Source organism: Anticarsia gemmatalis, chromosome 7, assembly GCF_050436995.1.
Source record: "Anticarsia gemmatalis isolate Benzon Research Colony breed Stoneville strain chromosome 7, ilAntGemm2 primary, whole genome shotgun sequence".
NCBI classification, from domain to species: domain Eukaryota; kingdom Metazoa; phylum Arthropoda; class Insecta; order Lepidoptera; family Erebidae; genus Anticarsia; species Anticarsia gemmatalis.
In genome coordinates, this window is record NC_134751.1 from 7,236,826 (window position 1) to 7,252,586 (window position 15,761).

Below are 15,761 nucleotides of genomic sequence, written 5' to 3' on the forward strand. Positions count from 1 at the left end.
TTGTTTTTGATGTCTGTAAATATTTCTGCGCCACAAGAGTTCCTAATAAATAATTCAAAGTTAGGTATTTATTTTTTGGAGACTACGTTTTTGATTAATAACATTCTTTTGTTGAACAAGAAGTACATAAACCAAGGACCACATTCGTGACTGAGCATGTGAAGTCATGCATACAATATATCGAGTGTCATCGAAACTTTAGACTATAGAGACTTGCTAGGAAAAATGCGGAAGGCGGCGTTGTCCACGTTGTTCCGCTTTCCGCTCTGCTTACCACCCACCGTGTCAGCGTGAATGTGACAAAATGTGCCCAACCTTGATCTTACTTCGTTTCGTTACACTTTGTTATACAATAGAAACAGCCTCGGCGTAATAGACGAAATATGTGGAGTTAGTAGTTTACCTATTTGCATGCTACTTATGCTAACTACAGTGTCCATTTGGGCACTGTATCTATCTGTCAATTCAAACTCGACTGAGTTATTTGCTTGAGTAGGTAATGAGCAAGTGAGTCAAGTCGAACATGAATTAAATCTAATTAGCCAGACCTCTCAAGGTAACTAGCGAGCCATTTTTAGTTAGTAGGTAATAATGCAACTAAGGAGAAAAATAGGCATTCCTGTAAGATACCTATGTATGAAAATCACATTATCGTAGCCTGATATTACTGTATTAGGTAGTTATTAGCAATAATTATTTAGCACTTATTATAATTTTCCACCACCTAAATTGTTACAATAAGTCGGTGGGTCTGAGTGTTATCTTGAAGTCCGTGAATAGTTCTGATAACTTAGATCAGTTGAGCCGATTTAAAGAGTGGTTCTCCTTCACTATCTAATTAAGGGATTCGAAATATAGGAAGGTACAGTTTCACAGCGCGTTATGTCTAGGACAAGAAGTGACGACAATTAACAGTGATATGCACGAGATGCGCAGGTATATCCAGTGTTTCCAAGATGCTTATAGCCAGTAGTAAGAATGTACAAGGTGTTCTTGTTCTTGCGAGATTACGTCAGGATCCTGCCTCGCGTTCTATTCCTAAACGGTGTGGTCATTCACCCGCGCTTATTAAAATTTCATCGACGTACTGGTCTTCCGAGCTCCTTATCTATAGAACTGTCAATATTTATTTCATTCGCTACAAAAAATGATTTCTTATTGTATTATTGGTACCTTCCCATCATAGCTGAGTGAGAATGTGAATGACCCCTTAGTTTATCGCTTTCATCAACATTCCGTCCCAGACAGTACCGTGCAGTACTAGAATAGCAGTTAGTTGGCACGTTCTATAGATTTTTGAGTAAGACATTAGGTACATTCCACGATAGAGGTAACATCAAAAACTCCTTCGAAGTGTGAGCATCTACAGAAATAATCTTGGCTACTTTTTCAGAAACAATGGCGATAAATTACTACCTATCGCTTTTACATTAATGCGTTTTATGAAAGAAATAATATCAGTGGTTGAATACCACTAGCTGACTAACACGTCCATTAGTTAGTCTAAATATAATCGGAGGATGAACCGATATACTGACTCCATGAGTTGCGAAACTGACGACGATTATCTTGTGAAGATATTTATTCCAAGACCGTCTATGTAAAGACGTTTGTCAATCGCTCTGGGTGCATTGCATTCCCAAATATGCCTTGCCTAATCTCGCTATGACCATGCACAATTACTGTGAGACTGTGACCTCAAAACTCGTCTAGCTAGTAGCTACTGCGCCGTGTGGCTTCCAACAGCGCACTCGTAAAACGATTTTGAAAAAATGGGAGATGGGCGCAAAAAGTTTCATTTAAATTCAATAGTGCACAATACATATTCTGATACTTTTGGTTATAGCAAAAAACTCAAGTATGTACGTACCTAATGGGTTATTGCGTCTTGAGCAAGTGGCTGCTTAGTCTGTTCCAAACTTTAATTCAGACAAATCATGTTTTTGAATTAAGCTTTGCATCATACTCTTTAGCAGCCTGTAGCAGAATTTATTAAAAAAAAATTTTGGGAGGGGATTTTGGAGGAATTTAATCCACTTCTAGGCACAAAAAGCCGTGGCGGTGTGGCGACCATGCGAGTTTCAATCATCTTTAATTCACCACCATCAAATTAATTGCGTGGATTTTCCCTTAGGGAAAGTCGCGATACACATACATGGCAGTGTGACTATTTAAATACATCCATACTACGAATTATGATCCATACCTAATAATAACTCTATAATTATATGCAAATAAGTCATACATATTATTTTTTGCAAGCCATTCTAAAACTTGAATGAGTTCTTAAAGAGGTGATGACGCGAGAAACATTTACCGTTTTCTTTAATGGTGAAGTATAAATAAATATGTTTCATTGTTTTCAACGTTAAGTCTTGGACATTGATATAAATAATTATAAGTAATGCATTGGTATCGTCATTACGCCCACGCGGTTTCAATGTCAACAAGTCTAAGAACACGGATCATGAATAATCCTACAAATACGAAGTTGAAATATTTGTTAATAATCAGTGTTTGTATAGATGTTTAATTACGAAGCATCATTAGCTTTGTTTTTAACTAAAGATACAGCTAACAGCTGTGAATCCTGGTAGCGAAATTTACTTAGTTTTTTCATAAGTATTAGCATAAATGTTAACTGCATCCCTTGATTTTGATCTTTATTGTATAGATACAAGATTCTGAATACTTCTGGGAAACCACAATTCAGCCTATCTACTACCCAGTTATGATATAAGTTAAATAAAAACACGCTGTGATAAATAATTGTAGTTCTATTACTGCCAGTAAATGTATATTATGTCCTAGATCTTAATAACTGAATGGCAGCTGAACTATTTGATTAATAAATAAGCGTGTGAAATGGTACAGCCGCTGCATGAGACTCCCACTGTAAAAGCGATAAATACTGCATGATATGTTAATGAATGGAACACGGCTCGCATTATATCACGTCCAAGCCAGACTAGTAAATTGAGCTGTCCTTAAATACTCACTCAAATTAGTCGTGCCATGGTACCGACAGGCGCCATCTAAGTTATTAACACTTTAGAACTAACTACTTATACCTAATGAACGAAAGTTCAGAACGGTTCATGAAACTCAACTTATGCGGTAGAATACCCGAAGTTATAAGAAGATATAAGAGACAATGACCCGATAAATCTACTCGATATTTAGTCGGATTATTGCAAACAACGTGCTGTGTTTTAATTTATTGCATTTTGTAGCCAAAGCTTTTAATTTAGAACTTGATACAAGACTGAATGTTAAGATTTTTGAATTACAATGTCTTCAAAAATAAGACTGACGGCAGTCGACCTCCGTAGGAACATCCTGTGTTGTTAAAAGAACTGTCGACATTTATAAATGGAGCATTAAGTGTGGGGTGAAAACACAGTAAAAGCTTTTTCTAGGGATGGCCAAGCGTTGTTTACATTATTAAGTAACTGTACACGTGTGCCCAATGTCTATTAATACATTAGTATAGTGTGGTGGGCTCAGTAACTAAACTATATAGTTAATTCACGATGATAACTTACAGTTAATTGCTGCCTTAACTAAAACATTTTTAATGTTTTTATATGAAGGATTAAATACTGGCAAAAAGTAATCATGTTTTTTAAAGGTTGTATGACATGATGTGTTTGTGTATACAAATACCATGAAAAATGTTTACTCAACAATTCAACCTTGATTCAATTCCGCGGATCAGTTTAGTTGAAATTGTCAGAATTCTTTGAAAATATTTTCTAATGATTTATGTACCTACCTACAGTGGTGTGGGAGTAAGAGCACAGCGTGAATAATGTTTCCTATTTGAAATAAATACAATGATACATAATATTACACATATTCGCCTACGGTGAGCGAGGACATAATTGGATCTTTTTGTCTTAACGCATGTCAAACGTGTGACTCATATTAAGCATCAAGGTCCCTTAACTGCTTTCCGAGTCGTAGCCAGCGCAACCCTAAACGGAGTTTTATTTATACTACCATTGTTATAAAAACAATCATGATGTCCAGTGTTTCATGAACACAATGTACCATAAACTATTATTTAAATGTTGAAAAACAATAAGAAATATGTAGATAAAATGTATCTTGCTTAGATGATCTCGCAGCGGTTAGGTAATTTCCGTTACTACGTCAAGTTAACGTCATAAGGCCAAGGACCAAGGTGACCAACTAATCACCAACAAAACACTCATCGCGATTTTTGTATGCTAACTTCAACTGAGTATTAGCAATACGAGAATACCAAATGAATAAGATAATCGTGTTTAGCTATGGAGTAGATGGCCATATAGAGAAGTGACAGATCCAGATGAATGATTCATGAATCAGATGACGTAGCGATACCATCATCCTGCTGGTAGCGGCTATGGTTCACGAGGATGACCGAGTGTGAGCCACGGTATGGCCAGACGTGGAATGAGCGAGAAACACAGTGTGGGACGAATGACGCCGAGCGAGTCTCGACGTTCGAACGTGAGGCTATTTAAAACTGTGCGCAGGCCCCGTGGCGCCGAGTCGACAACTAATGATCAGTCCTGCCTTGTCTGCCGTTGAGTGCGTAGCGACACCGTGATCCGTGTTTACATAAGAACGTTTCAGTGTTTGTTTAGTTTCACGAATTTCCACACAACACACAATTTAAAATGGCTGACAGTGGTCTGAAGAGAAATATTCCTATCAAGCTTGGTGACTTTTCTGTCATCGACACTGAATTCTCCAGCATCAGGGAGAGGTTTGACGCCGAAATGAGGAAGATGGAAGAAGAAATGAGCAAATTCAGATCAGAGCTGATGAATAGAGAAAGCAACAACTTCTTCAAAAGCACAACTAGGTATTTATTTAATTTTTATATAATCTTAGTTAACCTAGCTTTAAGTTTTCATGTACCTACTCTGCTTACATTCCTGTAAGGTGATTTATCTGAGACTTGTGAGAGTTAGCTTCAACGTCTTGGCAATGTCATTAACGCGTGGAATTTTAATTTGGAAATTTGTCATGTAGGTGGATATGCCGGTTGTAGTATGGCTATATTATTATTCCGTCCGTAACAGTTACGTTACCGGCCCTGTTTGCCTTAAAGGGAATCTTGAATTAATGAGTTTGGTTGTTTCGCAACAAAGTCGCCTGCCTCGGCCGTCTCGACAACTCCAAGAAAGTATATATTCAAAAGGTATTATTCGGGATCAGTCCGCGGAACGGCATCAACTGCAGACAACTCAGTCGCCTCCATTTAAAGCGTGCAGCGATACGTAAGCCCGACGCGGGATGATGTCATAAATAGAAATAGCGCCGGTTGCGCCGCCTCTAAACCCGAGAATTTTGTTGCTAAAACACGCAAACGAAACGCGTGAAATTGTAAACACAATGTTCCTACCTCATATCGACCAGCTTTATGTAGAACTGTCATGTCATGTATAAATGAATTAACATATGCAGAGGGGTTGATAGTGTACCAATCTACCTCACTTCAACTAAAACAACAAAAGTTCCTGTACCACCCACACCATTAACACAGGTAGCTTTATAACCTGTTAGGCACGTCTCGCGCTCATGTTATTTCCACAAATTGTAAGGAAATTGGATATCAAAAGCTGGCAAAGGTTAAGTATGATCGAGACTGCCCTTCGAAACTGTTGATAAGTTAGGCTCCATAAATTCGATAACCTGAAGAAAAAACACTTAAGAAAACAGGTTTATGATGGTGTTATCAGCGCAACGTGCATATGAAATAGTTTTGTTGGCGCAAACGCACTGAAATTATGTTTACGGCATGAATACATGACCCACTTGGAGCGAGTTGGTGCTGTTTCAGCCGCGACTCTAGTGATGCAATACCTTTGCTATGTACAATTCGACAGTTGAATACCTGCGTAGGTTTCCACTACGCTACCTTTAATTCATATTCAAACTTTGTGGGTAGATTGTATATGGAACGAATACATTTAAATTATGAATTAACATCGGTAGAGTTGGGTACTTACTAAGCAACAACGTCAATAATATTTTCGGGTCCTTGCTCAATTTTATTCAAGTGTGGGCCTACTGGTCCGCCCAAGTACTGATCGTTCCGCGTGGGAGGTGCTACAAGAAGTGTTTGTACATATTTGGTAACCACAGCCGCAGCTGTGAATACCTACACACTTAGCGAAATGTTCAAAATTAACGCGACCATTTTTTACTTTGTGTGGTTATCCGGAGACATCAAATTGACGTCATGCTATGTTTGCAATGTCTACAGTGTACATTGCTACGATATATAAGGCTATATTTATTATAGTATGCTTTGTATTACACTTTATAATATTTTTATTTTAAATAAAATAGAGACAATATTGCAATGCATTTTTATGAAGGCACTCAGTGTGCTTAAACGCAAACATACCAATCTACTTATATGTATATTTTATAATTTATCAAACTATACATTATATCTCATATTATATTTAGCCAGATGTGCGATGCGCATAATAAATTAAACATACGAATGAATACGTACAATTTACAGTCACCAACTTAATACGATGTCGCGACGAGTAAGAGTAACCCCATGTTGAATTTGGGAAGCTTGCTTGAGACGCCACTTATCGATTCTGCAGGATAAGTTCACCCCTCGTTCGTAACCGCACTAAATCTTAGTTAACGTTCACTTACAAGCGGAGTTTTATATTACTATCTGCCCTTTTAATCAACAAGAGAATAGATCGATACAAGACATTTTGTTGGTAAAGATTATTCGACTTTCTCTAGTATTGGCAAAACTATACAAAAATATTTTAATCTGAGGATAGTGATGGATTATTCTTGAGGCCCAAACATCGTAACGATGTACAGACAGTATCGTTTTAGGCCCTACTTGCTAGAATTACTAGAAATTTCCTTTTTCCTACATGCATAGTCTAACATAGTCCAACAATAAATTGGTAGTCTTGGTCAGGATTATCAATGCCAGCTATCTTTTATGTTGCGTGACTGTTTGGATTGATTATTCACGTTCTTTGCTGTATCTGATCCATCACTATCTACCAACCATGGATATCCAAAAGTTTTGAGCTTAGAACTAACAACATACGTTGCTTTTTGCATGTCTTACAATTTCGAATCTGTTTCCTCTGGAGGAGTAACCAAGTCGTCGGAGAGGTAAAAATCAAAAACCGTATTTATTTAAGTATTATTCAATGTATTTGTTATTTGCTTATTATGTATCTTATGCCTTTATTTAGAGATCAATCAGTCTTGTATGCTTTGTAGAATCGCACCTGTATAAGAATCATTGTGTAATACTGCTTGCTGTTGTCACGTGTCGCATGTATGATATTTAATATTCATTTTAAACGCATGACTTCAACTTATTTCTCATTTATACGATCATTAATTGGTAAAATAACTATCATTGATTTACTTTAGATTTACGTAGAAATGGTAAATTTTCAATGAAAGGTTAATTCTAAAGCAATTACGGCGTTTTCGGTGACGTCAACCTTAGAAAAGTCATTAAAATGTCGTATTACTAATAGTTTAGAGAGGATCACGATTCACGAATCACGATATTAAGCCAATATGTTGGTACGTTCTTTGAATGTATTTGTATCCTTATTGGAGGCACGATCTTTATCGTCACAGTTTTCATATACCTTTATACTTACAATATCAATAGTAGTATAAAATACTAGTAATAATACCACAAAAGCAGAAGGACCTTTGAATTTTTCTGTCAATTCTTAATAGGAAAGTAGGTACGTAGCAACTATATTGAACGTTTAAGTACTTGTGTTTCGGTAGGCAGAAATCGAATCAAATAATTTATTAATTTAGGTCAATTACGAATTGACACTAATAATAGTTAGTAGTTACGATTGTCAATGTTACAATCAATAATTTTACGGTTTTTTGAAAGGTAGAGCCGTAGAGCCTCTAGGATAATCTATAACTCTGAATGAAGACGTATTTGTAGAGTTAAAGCATCGTTAGACAGAAAATGTTACTTAGAAATTCATTTAGAAGTAACTATTATAACACATTATCTATTCAATAGCGTGAAAACTCATATAAAAAACGCAATTGAATAGATAAACTACCGCTAAGTGTACTCAGAAACCGGGGGTAAACGAATTTTCGCCAGTAATGCATCGATGTTTATGAAAAATAGCAAAGACGACAGCCCTAGACCGAAGTGGGGAAATTGTGTAAATGAGGTTCACCGTGATTGTTTAATTTGAACGTCCGTCTAACCAAAGCAACCTTTGTGTATAACTGCAATATTTACCTGCGTTAAACTGGAACTAGCGACCGAGCAATATTATGCCAGCACCAAGGCTGACTGAATAGAAAGTCAATTTGCATACGCTCGGGTATAACGACAAATTCCTAACAATATGTTATGACCCTGCGTTATAATATAAAACTGATGTAGCTTATCTAATGACAAGAAAACGCGTTTGTTTTCCAAGAAAATCTAAAGAATTCACAGTGGAATAAAATGTATAATTTTTAGCAGCAACTTAGTTGTAGGAATGTGTTCCAAGCTACATGAAACATAATCCGTTGTACAAGTTATGCGAATAACTGGCGATCGGACAAGTGGCACAAGAATGAAGTAATAATGTACTTACTGAGTATGCTTATACAATTGATCACAAATTACGTCGATAACGAGTACCTACTCTAATATCGATGAGCTCATTTTGTTGACAGTGACCTTGTATCTGCACTGATGATATGAGATGACATCAGCTGTTTTGTTGAAAAAGGCAAATATTTTATGCACCGACTAACTAAGTGTTCAGTAATGTCTTGGGTCATAGATTCACACGGGTCCCAAGGTTGATCGTATCAATCGATGTATCGACGATTATATTTATTGACAGCAATAAATATACTTTCAACCTGTTCAGCAATAAAGTTTAAAGCCACGGTTTCACTACTTTTAAAAAGTATCGATTTCCTTATTATGTAGAATTAAACAGCAGTTTTTTTATCATTTGCTGTTCATAAGCTTTGCTGGCCCTATCTCTTGTTAAGTATAAGCAAAAAGCCGACATAAATCTAGTTTTAAAATGTATATCGAACAACAGTAATCATTAGTGGCCCGCGGAAAACATCATGTCATGTGAAAAAGTTAAGTAGTTACGGCTAACTTGTTTAGTGCGATCATTGCTCATTATTGCATGTAGACTAGACCAACTAAGTTTTCTTATAGAAACCACCTAGCATTACAGTAAGTTAGCGTATCAACTTAATTTATTCTGATCACATCCGTATTTACATTTACAATAGAACCATGGAATGTTTGTACACCATTTTTAATTACATTCGGAATAGCTTTATGAGGGGAAAAAATATCTTTGCAAATTAATTAAGGACCTTTTAAGTAGTCCGTTAGTAGTCTGCATACATGCAAACCACGTTAGTGGATTGCGGATAGCGTGATGGTATTTCGCATGCTCGTAATCACTTCTGCCAGACTGCTTTGAATACTTAGTAGTATTTTTATGTTATCAAAGTGGAATTAAATTCAAATTGCGGTGTATTTAATCGGTTTACAGTCTGGTGCAATTTGTGAATCGATATTTTTATTGCTCTGTCGTTGACCTCAGGGAACGGTAGCTTGGACTATAAAACCTATTTAGAACTTAGCATTTAGTACCGTAGATTTGTGCATGTAGTTGTTATAAAGTTATAACATTCGTATTGTATAAAAGACACATACCAACACTTTTCTATTTCATTTGAGACATATTCTTGTAATCTTTTAAACGTCCAGCCAGACGACACGAATGTCATCCGTTAATCAAATTATGTGCTTACAACTAGCACAGCACCCACTTCGCATTCAACATCTACCTACACGATTGTCAATAAACGTTTACTTGTAAAGGTTAACTCTCAATGTCACACTTTAACTTCATTACTTAAGATTAATTACTAACTATATAAAGTCTCTCCCACAAAATTTAATCTCACACGAATTTCTATAGTCGCATTTTTGGGTAGCAATTAAGTTAGCTACCAAACAGATTTTCGGTGAATATTTGTTGTCCATTGTTAAGACAAATTATTCATTCAGGTTAGATTTTCTATCTGTAGAATGTAATTCAGACAAAGCAGCATGATATATTTCTGAAAGCGAAATTTCTGTTTGGTATAGTTACATAACGCTCATTCGTGAATATGATAGAACGTGTTAATTTGACTATTGTGACGTCCACAGCTCCACGACATCGACACAGCACAGCGACAACAGACAACTGGCAGAGCCCAGCCACTGGGACAGTCTCAACTCGCCCCTGATCCAGGATGAGGGAGACGGCAAATCGCTCAAGCTCCGTTTTGACGTTAGCCAGTACACCCCTGAGGAGATCGTTGTTAAGACTGTAGACAACAAATTATTGGTGAGTCTCATCTCTCTTTTCCCTTCTATATTCTGAAATGTGTTATTTGTACATCGGTCAAAAGAACCGTATCTAGGTACCAGGTTTAGAAAATGAATAGTTAAACATGCTGCCATTACTGCGCTTTTGGTCAGGTTCGATTTCTTCGCATATTTTAGCGCGATCCACAAAGGCTCGGGTTTTTACGGTAAAGTATGCGTTTATCGTAAAACCCAGGTATTTTTATTTTTCGTCCAAGTTAAGATTCATAACACGAATTATTCATACCTCCTACATTCCTACATAGGCTACATATCTATCACAAGGAAATACCAATTCTGTCTTACGGTCTATTACCCGTGTAGTGCTATTGTACCCAAAGTAGCAGATAAATAGGCAGGTAATCTAATTCTAATTCCTTTGTTATGTCTTCATTTACATGACTATGCGCTGTTGCGCTTCATTTGAGTCTATGGACATGATTAAGTGTAGCCCGTGTAGGCCGTGTTGGTGTAGGCGTACTTAATAATGTCGTGTTGTACGGCACATTTCAATAGCGCGAGAGCACAGCTATTAGAACGTGCTCATAGAATTAATTAGCAGCCATAAATTGTCAGAGAATGTAATCATTTGTACACAGCACATTTATAGAACATGGCTTGTAAAAGGACACAAAATTAAGTGTTGAACTATGTGAGTCATAATCAGAATATAAACGATCAAAACACCTTGTACATAGCAACGAGATATTTCGACAGTTTGAGTAATTCCGTGATACATAATGTTGCAGATATTCTCACATATCTACTGGTGTTCGCTTACATAAATATTTGGCAATGGGGCGGTTTATATCCACACAATGTTCCGTTTGACGTCATCACTAAATTCCCCAGTCTTATTTTAGGCAGATCTATCACTGCGGCTCCGAGACGTTTAATGACCAATTCCACCGGCCGCAATGAACGCAAAACATCGGGTCATGTAAATAAAGTCCTGTTTTATACAAACACTGAATGTTATCTTGATGCGGAATATTTAATCAGATTGTACAATGCAAATGTTGTCTGTCTGAATAAATTACAGCCATTTACACTGTGACATGGACGTTTACATCGGTCTTATTTAACACTGAATTTTTAATTAGTAGAAGGTTGGCCAATGTGCTTAGTACTTATCAACGCTCCTTTGCTTTAACTTTTTCTCGCGGTCTAATAAAGATAAATTATCTGAGAATAATGAAGCGTTTATTTACGTATACAGTGTGAAAAATTAGTCGAAATTTCTCAAAGCAGGCAGCATGCCAACATTAAAGTATTGCTGTTGTGAACACAAAACACAAGCTTTACTTTTTTATCGGGGTCAACGGAGACGTAGAAAGTAGCCAAAACATGAATTTTCGAGTGTCAAATTAACAGATATTATGTTATTCGTATTTCAGGTCCACGCCAAACACGAAGAGAAGTCAGACACAAAGTCGGTGTACAGAGAATACAATAGGGAATTCCTGTTGCCGAAGGGCACCAACCCTGAGGCCATCAAGTCGTCGCTGTCGCGAGACGGCGTGCTCACCGTGGAGGCGCCCCTGCCGCAGCTGGCCATCACCGACAGGAACATCCCCATCCAGAAGCACTGAGCGCGCTCGCTCGCCGTCCGATAAGACAGCAGCTATTCCATAATACTGTTAATAATTTATTTTAATTTACGTTTTATAAATTTAAGAGAAGCAATTGGCGATATTTATTTAGAATCTTATAGAGAATCTCAAAATTAATTAACACTTTTTAATCATTATGATCGGTCAATTAGTATTCTCGAAAATTCCAACCTTTGATATTGAGCACAGTTTGCATGATGAATGTTGCTTCCTTGACATTTGCTTTCTTGGTGAGTGCTAGGAAATTTGTATTCAAGCGATTGTTATTTTTGGTTTGTATTGGATATTACGTAATACTTTTGTGTTCGATATAAGTACATAGATCTAGAAACACAAAAAAATATATAAAAGGAAGGGCCTAGAAAAAGGGAGCTTAAATGTGTTCACAAAAAATAATACAAAAATAGTACAACTGATACTTTGATATTATTAAAGGCTAATTGGCGAATAGGCTATGATGACAACGACGATTGATAAAGTGTCTTATATGTATATGTACAGAAGTCCATTTTGCTTAACACAACCTGCAATGTGCAGCGATAACAAGCACGTTATTAAATACACCAATTTAACAGCTTTTAACATACACATTTATATTTTAGTACAAACAGTTGTTACGAATGTTTTAGATGTCAATAAAATATAAAAAGCTTTTAGTTTTTTGATTTATTTTCACCTCTATGCAAGATTACGTGAGTATTAAAATACGTTATTATTTTTCGGAGAAATATGGAACGATTCCCATACATTTCATATCAAACTTCCAACTTGAAAGGAAGTCATAAGACTAGAGTTTGTTTAACACAGTTATCATTTTATCACAATATCTTTTTGATTCTTCAATTGCATATTATAAATTACAATTACACAGTTACAACGCAACAAGCGTACAAGTAACTACTTACTGTAGGCAGTAAATCAAATACCTGCAATTAAATATGCAGGTATGTGTATAATTTATAGGTAGCTACGTGTTTCACAAGGAAAATACATAGGAAAAATATACAATTACTTGAATTAATTAATATGCTCATTGTTGTAGGTTCGCAATTAGTGTTCCTGGGTTTGTCCTTAATATTATCACTTATTACCAGAAAATTAATTAGTGTGGTGCATAGAATAATAATGTAAATTAGGTATGTACCTAGTCTGTTTATAATGAGTTCTTATTCAGGTTTCAAGGAAAACCTAAGGTGAAGTTTATCCTTGAAGAGGTTTTCCTTACATCATTAAGAAATAATGTCAAACGTCTATAAAGTATTGATTCTTAACTAAGGTATATTTAAGCTGACTATAGAAAAAAGACAGAGGTTCTGAATACATAACAATTTTTCTATGTATCACAATAAGTTCAAGTCACGTAGACATATATAGAAAAAAAAAACTATATTTTTTCATACAAAGGTCAAAGGTTTATTTATCAAAGAAATCTATATACTTACATTACAATTTCTTCTTAATATAAACAGCCGATCAGCGTCAGCAAAAATTTACGATTCAAGCCACGATTAAAATAGATTTTCGCGGTTAATTCACGCATTTAGAATCGAAACACATAAGAGAACGGTGGTATTGAACTCGATGCAAATCACGTGACTATTATGTCAACGGAAAAGCGTATTTTTATGGCTCTTTTAATACAAACTTAAGGAAACGGTTAGAAATAGGACCGTTATACCAGTAATACCTACTTGCTATTATAGTCCGACAAATTGGTAGAGAGACTTGACATGCACTATCTAGATTGAAATAAAATAATCGTTTTGTATCAAATAGGTCACCAAGCCGAGTCACTGATGTTCTAAATTCTTAATTTCGTATATTTCCAACAGTCATTATCCCTGGATACAAGGCTCTCTACTAAGTTGTTGGACTATACGTATGAACTAGTATGAAGGTATGACGTTACTCCGTGTTTGGGTAAACCGGACGAAGCGCTGACTCACAAGCAACAAACCATTGCGCAACTATTTGTACCACAAAATAAAAGGCCATTGTTTGAACGACTGCTGAACACACAATTACAAATACAATCGACTGACTTTTTCTATATCAGTGAAAGAGTACAATGCAGTAATATAACATGTATAGTAAGTATATAGTTACTTAAATAATGTTAAAGAAAAGTTTGAAGTTCGGTTCGGCCATACATAAATAATATAATCTATTATAGCATTTTAAGAATTTCCAGACCAAAATTTCGACGCTACTTTAGAAAAATCCAGGAATCGAATTCGTAGACATTAGGTTTCGTGGTTCGTGGCACTGTTCGGCCATACATAAATTACCGATTACAAATTTCCTGACCGAATACTAAGATGGTCTTTTTGCCCAAGCAAGTAATCAAATTCATAGACCTCGTGATCCGAAGTTACTTCTAGGTACCACTTAGACCAGAGAGTTATAAATGTAGACATAAATAATCTGACCTACTTAGCTTTGGGGAGGATGTCACGTTTATATTTTTGTCATGAATTACCAGGCGCCAGAACACTTGAAACAATGAACCAAATGTTCTAAGAATAAAAGAAGTTACGAATATGACTAATGACCATATTCCTTATGGAGACGAAGAGCGGCCTTAAAAAGAGTTTAGACTCTAAAAGATTACATACCTACTTTTTTTTATGCGATATAAAAAGACAACTCCCGCAATAAGAATTGCTCTTGTGTCGCGGGGACTTTTACAATCATACAAACAACGGCTACAAAGTACAACCAGACCCGAAACAATTATTTGTGCTCGTTAACTGTTCCTTGTGGAAATCGAACCCACGAGTGCCCACGACCTCCCAACGCAATGGCAGCGGCGTGGTGACCTAAACCCCTGCGCCACGGAGGAAGCCCATACATAAAATCACAGTCCAGAGAACATCACTTGGGACTATCCTTACAAAACTTTCCTTTCTTCATTCACATCCATATAATAACTCATACAGGACGATTACCAATACTACGCCCCTAATCTTTTTGCAAGACTTCACCGATATGATCCGTATATCAAGTAGTCAAGATCTACAATATTAAAATGTCTTTTTTCAATTAAAGGAGATATAAATGTAATGCGACAACGACTTTAAGTCCATGTGGTACGCATCTGTAGCAGGATTTCCGTTCAAAGCAAAAAATAAATGACAGTTATAATGAGCCAGGGTTTATTTTAATTACAGATAGGTACGTCTGAGTACAAAATATAAACTAATTTGAAATTACTAGTGACATCTTTACGTTCCGCAAGGTACGTTTTTGCAGGAGGTATGTTTCGCATATATGCAGAGCCGATCTAAAGACCACCAGCAAATACACAGTTAGTAGTTGATGTAATGAATTCCAAGGAAATATTTCAAAATGACGTATTATTATGGAAACACCACCAGGCATTGACTTTTGCTCGGCTCGTATCCATTTGATCACTTTAGTCTTTATTTTAATGTTACTACAGTCTAAATAAGTACTTAACTACACACGTCATCAGCTAATAGCTGAACAAGATGATACATAAAAGTTAACTATTTTATTTTTCGGTATGCGGTACAGATCCGGTGTACCAATTGACGACTTGGCAAGCTGTTAATACTGGCTGGCACAAACGAATATCAACAACGATTACAAGTGAAAACAGCGTGGAAATTGATGTTTGTTTTATCTAGGCGCTAAACCGACTAAAACATTTCATGCAACGAAATCCATCATTCATCAAGTTTTTTTGGCAATGA

At 36.2% G+C, this 15,761-nt stretch overlaps 1 protein-coding gene across 1 annotated transcript; it reads left to right on the top strand.

Moving 5' to 3' along the window:
* Positions 1–4,498: 4,498 nt before the first annotated feature.
* Positions 4,499–12,697, top strand: LOC142974451 (heat shock protein beta-1). The gene is made up of 3 exons (XM_076116776.1): positions 4,499–4,855; positions 10,232–10,412; positions 11,830–12,697. Exons 1-3 carry the CDS (start codon positions 4,668–4,670, stop codon positions 12,022–12,024), a joined length of 564 nt encoding a protein of 187 aa, XP_075972891.1. The 5' UTR covers positions 4,499–4,667; the 3' UTR covers positions 12,025–12,697.
* The last annotated feature ends 3,064 nt before the right edge of the window (positions 12,698–15,761 follow it).

Bases quoted from the DNA above. Each gene is read 5' to 3' on its own strand.
- LOC142974451 (XM_076116776.1), top strand. From the start codon at position 4,668: ATGGCTGACAGTGGTCTGAAGAGAAATATTCCTATCAAGCTTGGTGAC. The intron at 4,856-10,231 runs GTATTTATTTAA...TGACGTCCACAG, and splicing joins TTCTTCAAAAGCACAACTAG to CTCCACGACATCGACACAGC. The intron at 10,413-11,829 runs GTGAGTCTCATC...TTCGTATTTCAG, and splicing joins CTGTAGACAACAAATTATTG to GTCCACGCCAAACACGAAGA.